Source organism: Octopus sinensis, unplaced genomic scaffold, assembly GCF_006345805.1.
Source record: "Octopus sinensis unplaced genomic scaffold, ASM634580v1 Contig14724, whole genome shotgun sequence".
NCBI lineage: Eukaryota > Metazoa > Mollusca > Cephalopoda > Octopoda > Octopodidae > Octopus > Octopus sinensis.
This window is the reverse complement of record NW_021833329.1, coordinates 17,501-25,000: the sequence shown is the minus strand read 5'-3', so window position 1 is coordinate 25,000 and position 7,500 is coordinate 17,501. Positions and strand designations below refer to the sequence as shown.

The 7,500-nt window shown below is 43.9% G+C and overlaps 1 protein-coding gene across 1 annotated transcript in view; it reads right to left on the bottom strand.

Moving 5' to 3' along the window:
- LOC115230175 (zinc transporter ZIP3-like) overlaps positions 1-7,500 on the bottom strand; it is a 13,025-nt gene that overhangs the window by 319 nt on the left and 5,206 nt on the right. Inside the window, exon 2 of the mRNA XM_029800384.2 lies at positions 1-1,491. This exon is cut by the window's left edge and continues 319 nt beyond it. Coding sequence (XP_029656244.1) covers positions 1-1,236 — 1,236 coding nt within the window. The 5' untranslated portion in view covers positions 1,237-1,491. The remainder of the gene's footprint in view (positions 1,492-7,500) is intronic.

Sequence of the window (7,500 nt, the reverse complement as noted above, 5' to 3'; positions counted from 1 at the left end):
GGCAAATATGACAGCCATCATACAAAACCCGACAAACGTGCACGATATTCTTCTCAAGTCGTCGTGGCCCTGTAAGTCTTTAAAAAGTATATCAAAGAATATGATGTAAAAAATTGTCCCAGTCGCCACACTTTGCAGAATGGCATCGGGCACGTTGACGTGGCTGTACAGTTTTGTGCTTGATGATATAGAAATTCCTGTGATTATACCAATTCCAAGAATGAGAGTAAAACAACCAACACAGAAACATGCCATACCTTGTCCTTCGTTCTCTTTGGTCAGCTGGTATCCCATGCCGAATGCCAGGACACACCTGTGCACTGCAATAGCGAAACATAGGGTCCATACATTGCTTTGTAAACTTTGCAATCCGAGGGTCATTCCCTCGAAAATTCCGTGGAAAGAAAGAGCTATAATAAAGATGATTGAGCGAATGTAAACATGCCGATCGGCGTCAGGGTTTTTTAGTTCATCGACTACACGTTTTAGTTCGAATTCCTGCATCGATATCGAGTCAATTGATTCAGCCTCGGCAGCGACACCGTCTTGAATTTCGACGTTGGCTTCTATCACAGTTCCTGTATTGTATTCCTCGTTGGACAGCGAATTTAAGCTGAGTTCTTCGGTGGTGGGTAATATTTCCCGAGGTAAAACCCCTCCGCTTATACCACAACCGCCGGTTCCGTTGTTAGGAATATTTCCAAGTCCACTGCTCATACCACCGCCGGCACCACTGCCCATCAGACCTCCGCTGACACTGAAACCCCCCAGAGGGGTCGAACTTAGATTTCCCATGGGGGCACTCATACTTAGACTACCACCCGGATGATGGTTGTGCATCGTGTGTGGGTTTGTGTTTTCACCACCGACCATCTTTCGCGACTGACTTCGCATTTTTCTGTAGACCAGCTGAATTATTTGTTCGACAAACAACACGGCGTAAAACCCGGACATTGTCAGTAATTCAGCGACCGGGTACTGCGATGTGGAGCCGAGGTATTTCATCACTTCTTTCACCTTATCACGAGTTTCGGGTATCAGATGTAGAAAACATGTCGCGAGGAATACGCCACCAGAAAAACAACGTGATCCATTAAGAAGGTACTGTATGGTTCCGTCCATTTTAATTAAGGACTTGCCGACAAATTTCACCAATTTCACCGGTAGCAGGCCAGCCATCATGGTCAGCGCTGTTAGGATAACCAAGGCTATTATCTTGGCCGCTACCACATCCATAGCGACCGGGCATTGCTGGCCCGCACCGTTTAGAATGTCAGAAGTGCTGTGGTTGTTATGGTTATGGTTGTTACTGGACGTGATTTCAGTGTCCAGTTCAACGGCCGCCACAATTCTACCTGGAACTGAACTCCTAATAGCCTCTTTCTGTCTGCAGTAGTGTCTGTTTGGTAGAGTGTCCACAGGGCCAGTCGGTTTAACACGATAAAGATAAAAAATATTACAAAAAAAAAAAAGAAAAAAATGTGTGCGTTCGTGCGCGAGTGTGTCTCAAACAACACTATCAAATATTTTCTTTTTACGTATATTTTTTCTAAAAAAATATAATTATAACAACTTTGGTGTCTTTCTCCTTTCGTGATGATTAAAAAAATTCTTTTTTTCTTCTTTTTTTGTCTTAAATAATTTCTTTCTTTTTTTTTTTCTGCAAAGTGAGAAAACGAAAATAAAGTCTGGTTCCAAACGTTTAATGTTGTGGTGAAAGTTGGTCGAAAGGAAGCGCGGTGTTCTTAGACGCACACCACAGCCGGCGTCTGCTGCGATGTGAGCCGAAGGGTGGCGCTTCCTGGAATACTTGTTTGTTGATTCTGCTTGTTCGGTTATATTCCAGTTACATGGAATTTCTACTTTTGCCTTTTTTTTTTTTTTGCGCCACAAGTAGCAGCTGGTCTGCTGTTATTATTATTATTATTATTGTAGTAGTAGTAGCAGCAGCAGCAGCAGCAGCAGCAGTAGTAGTAGTAGTAGTAGTAGTAGTGCTGTGAATGTTTTCTGTTTGTTGCTGCGATCTCTCTCTCTCTCTCTCTTTATTTATCTATCTTAATTGTAACCGCAAGTGTGAGTGCGTGCATGTATGTATGTATGTATGTATGCGTGCATGTGCAAGCGAATTAGAGTCCGTGTGAGTGTATGTGAGTGCGTGTGCGTGTGCGCGCGTGTGTGTGTATATCTAACTCTCTCTCTCTAGATATATATATGTATTTATATATATATGTAGGAAAATGTGTGTGCAATATGGTTGTTGATGTTTATGCTACTACTACTACTACTACTACTACTACTGCTGCTGCTACCACTACTACTGCTGCTGCTGTTGCTGTTGCTGGTGCTACACAAAATATGGGCTGCGCGAGTTGATGTAGTTGTTTCTGTTTCTGTTGATGAAGACGATGGTGTTGCCGTTTGTGATGCTGTTGTCAGTGGTGATGGTGGCTGTGGTGGTGGTGGCGGTACTGGTGTTGTTGTTGTTGTTGTTGTTGTTGACGAAGGGGTGGTGATTATGCGAGAGTAGTGGTGGTGGTGGTCGCGGCTGTGGAGCGGCAATGTTTTTTCAGATAATATAAATGCTCTTTTATCACTGAAGCCTCCGTCGTAGTATCATAGTAGCAGTGGTAGTAGTAGTAGTAGTAGTAGTAGTAGTAGTAGTAGTAGTAGCAGTTGTAGTTAATACGAACAAGTTGTTGTAGCGGCGTAGGTGGTGGTGGTGGTGGTGGAGGTAGTGGTGGTGATGATTGTGGTTGTGGTGGTGGTGGTCTTCGTAGTGGCAGCTGTGATAGTAGTGATAGTGGGAGGCGCTTCAAGTGGCCACCACGACGACGATGATGACGGCGGCGATAGCAGCTGCAGCAGCTGTGGTAATACTCGTAATAATTGTTGTTGTTGTTGTTGTAGAGATAGTCCTTATTCTTGTTCTTGTGGTAAAGGTAATCGTGGAAGTGGTGGCGGCGATGGTGGTTGTGGCGGTGGCGGTGGTTGTGGTGGCGGTGGTGGTAGTGGTAGCGATGGCGATTATGCTAAGAAGCAGTACTGTGTTTGTTTACATTTGCCGTCGACAATGATGATTACGATGAGGATGCTGATAATAGTAGCAACGATTATGATGATGTCGTCGACGATGCTGATGCTGATGATGATGATGATGATGATGATGACGACGACACAGTCAGATGGTCGGCGGAGAAGTTGTAGGTGTTGTTGTTGTTGTTCCCCAAAGTTAGTTGGATCGCATTAAGGCCGTTGTCACAAATATTCTCTCTCTCCGCCAATGGCCGTACTTGTTGCAGTTTTTGTTGTTGATAATCGCTGTTGTTGTTGTTGTTGTTATGAAGATAAGTTTGATTGGGGTTGGTCTCTACTGTGTCTCTCTCTCTGTCTGCCTGTCTGTCTGTATCTCTCTCTCTTTCTTTCTTTCTCTCTCTCTCTCTCTCTCTCGTGGTAAAACGTGAGCACACTCGGATGGTGGAAGCGACTTTAGCAGTAAGAGAAGGCTGGTTGGCTGGCAGAGAGCGGCTGGTTGGCCGGTGTGGCGGCTGGTAACGTCGGTTAACAGCCTGACGTGCAGGCTGGTGTGTCGGTAGGCGAAACTGGCTGGCTGGCTGGTTAGTTGGTTGGTTGGCTGTCTGGCTGACTGACTGATTGTCTTGATGGCTGGTTGGTCGGTCGGTTGTTTCAGCGGAGGGATTGGATAGTGGGTTGGCTTGTGGGTGAGTCGGTTCCGTCGAGCGAGCGGGCGGGCGGGTAGGCGTGGAGGTGGGCGAGCAGGTGAAAGTGGTTGCGGTGGTAGTGCAGGTGGCGGCGGTGGTGGTGGTGGTAGTGGTAGTGGAGATGGTAGGGGGGGGGGGGGGCGATCTTGGATACTTTTTAGTCAGTCGGCTGGCGTGTTGGCTAGCTGGCTGGCTGGTTGGTTGGTTTAGCTGGTCACTTGGTTTACGATAGCTACCACGCCGACGACGACGGCGGCCACCATCACCGCCAACATTTTCATCAAGAAGAACGGTAACAGCAATTGCACCATCATCACAACCACCACTATCGTCGTCACCGCTTCCATCACCACCACCACCACCACCACCACCACGAACAGGACCCAACTTTACCACCACGCATTCAATCACACACCCGGTTCGAAGAGGGCGTGGTTCCGCCCCACTGGACACATTTCTATACATTTTAGGTATGAGAATGTGTGTGCATGCATGGATGCATCAGTAAATGTATGTATACGCATATCTATCTATCTATCTATCTATCTATCTATCTATCTATCTATCTATCTATCTATCTATCTATCTATCTATCTATCTATCTATCTATCTGTCTATCTACGCATGCATGCATACATATATGAACGCGTGTATGATGGAATTAAGTGTGTGTCGTGTATGCATATATGTATACATGCATGAATGAGATACGCACCTACATACGTATGCGCTATGTGTGTATGCATATATATATATATATATACAAATATAAATATAAATAAAATATATTATATATATATATATATATATATATATATATATAATATATATAATTGTATTCATGTATGTAAGTCTGTCTGTATGTATATATAGGTGCGTACATTTATATGAATGTGTGTGTTTCTATGTATATGCATTTGGTCTGTATACGCATGTATGTATATTTGCAAGCATGTATCAACAGCTGTTTTTCCATATTTATTAAGCGCGATTATGGATCAGGGTGTGAAGTGTGTATTGTTGCGAACATGCAAGTGTGTATTTATGCCTGTGTGGGCATGTGTGTGTGTGGCATGTGTGTCTGTGTTTTTGTGTCTGCATGTGTGTGTGTGTGCGAACAGTTATATCTCTTAGAAAACTGAATGGAAATACGAAAGAAATTATTGATAGTGTGAAAGCCAGTGTCACACACACACACACACAACACACGCACACGCTCTTGCATGCACACACGCACTTGCATGCACACACACACGCTCACACACATAGAGACAGACACATAGACAGACACACGTACACATAAACACACACACACACATACAATTACACACACATACCTACTATAGCTGTCTTATGTATACACACACGCATCCTTGCTATTACTAAAACTCGTAAAATTACTACTGTACACACACAAGAACGCACATACTGCTACACTCAAGCACACACACATACACACACACACACAAACACGCTATCACGCACACACATGCTAAACACGATATAATGCATACACTTAATACCCCGTATACGTACACGCTCATGCGATCATGCATGCATGCAATAAATACTCTCACCCACACGCGTAGACACATCCACACACGCATGTATATACACACGCGCACACGGCAACACTGTAACACCCGCGTGCATTTTCTATCACACCTGCACGTAACTAAGATGGGAACACACCTTATCACATATAAACATATTTTCACACTCACAAACACACACACACAGATATACGAACACACACACACACATATACGAACACACGCACACAGTCAGACACATACTTGTACAAACGAACATGCAGGTTTATACACATCAGTCTAGGTAAACATATATAAAAAGAAAGAGGAAATATGAAAACTAGACACGCAATGGCATACACACACATACACACACACACACACATATTATATATATATATATATATATATATATATATATATATATATATATATATATATATATATATACACAATATAGGCGCAGGAGTGGCTGTGTGGTAAGTAGCTAGCTTGCTTACCAACCACATAGTTCCAGGTTCAGTCTCACTGCATGGCACATTGGGCCCATTTGGTAGATGGAAACTAAAAGAAGCCCGTCGTATATATATATATATATATATGTGTGTGTGTGTGTGTGTGTGTGTGTGTGTTATTGTGTGTCTATGTTTGACTCTCCAACATCGCTTGAGAACCAATGCTGGCGCGTTTACGTTCCCGTAACCTAGCGGTTTGGCATGTATTTATTTGCTTCCGAAAGACATTTCGAATTCGTTTCCACCGCGTGGCACCTTAAGCAAGTGTCTTCTACTATAGACCGAGAGCAAAGCTACGAGGTGGCAGAAACATTGGCACGCCGGCCGAAATGCTTAGCGGTATTTCGTCTGTCTTTATGTTCTGAGTTCAAATTCCGCCGAGGTCGACTTTGCGTACTGGGGTGGATCTTATCGACTGACCCTCTTCCCAAACATTTCGGGCCTTGTGCCTAGAGTAGAAAAGACTACAGACCGAGACATCTGTGAGTGGATGGAAACTGGAAGAAATCCGCCGTATACATAACACACACACACACATATACACACACAACATACACACACACATACACATACATTCATACACACACACATACACACACACACATATATGTATATATATATATATATATATGTATGCATGTGGGTTTGCCATTGTGTTTGTCTCCCACTTCTGCTTGACACCCGATGTTAGTTTGCTCACGTGTCCGTAACTTAGCGTTTCAGCAAAAAATCATCGATAGACTATGTACCAGCTTGTAAAAAAAAATGGCGTAATGGGGGCGATTCGCTCGACAAAACCCGTCAAGGTGGTGCCCCAGCCTGGCCGCAGTCTAATAACTGAAAGAAGTAAAGGGTGAAAGATATGCGTATATGCATATACGTGTGTACAGGCGCTACAAATGCGCAGGATGGTTGTTCACAATACTATTTCGATGCACGAACACACACACACACACACATACACATTCACACATACACACACACACACACACATTTACACACACATATTCACACACACACACACACATATTCACACACACACATACGCACACAAACAGATGGGGAAAAAACCAGAACAAACTGTTATTACTTGTACAATAGCCATCGTTCGTCCACAACCGTTTTACCTCTCGCCTCAACTATTCCAACTGCACCGCCGCCGCCGCCCACTACCACCGCCGCTGCCGCCACCCCTACTACTACTACTACTACTACTACTACTAGCTGCTGCTTGCTGCTTCTACTACTACTGCTGCTGCTACAGCTGCCAGTTGTGCAAACCCCCCGAACAGATGCGTGTGCAGTAATAACGCTTGCTTCTGATATTTTCTTTTGGTTTTGCTTTTTTGCTTTTTTTCCTTCTTCTCTTCTCACAGCGCGGATGTATATGTACGTGGTCAAACGAGGTGAAGCAACAAGAACAGCAACAACCGCTATAGCAACGACGACGACGACGACGACGCCAACAACAACAACAACAACAACAACAACAATAACAACAGCAATAACAACACAATCGTCCTGGTCGTTATCACCACCATCACTACCATCTTCATCATCATCATCAACATCATCATCATCCTCATCATCATCCTCATCATCATCATCACAGAGAAACGGCAACCCCAAATGCCCTGTCTTCCAGGTAATACCCTCAATACAAGCACCACGCACTTTTTTTTACTTATGGTTGAACACATCAAACTCTGGGTTTTCTTGTATTTATTATAACAA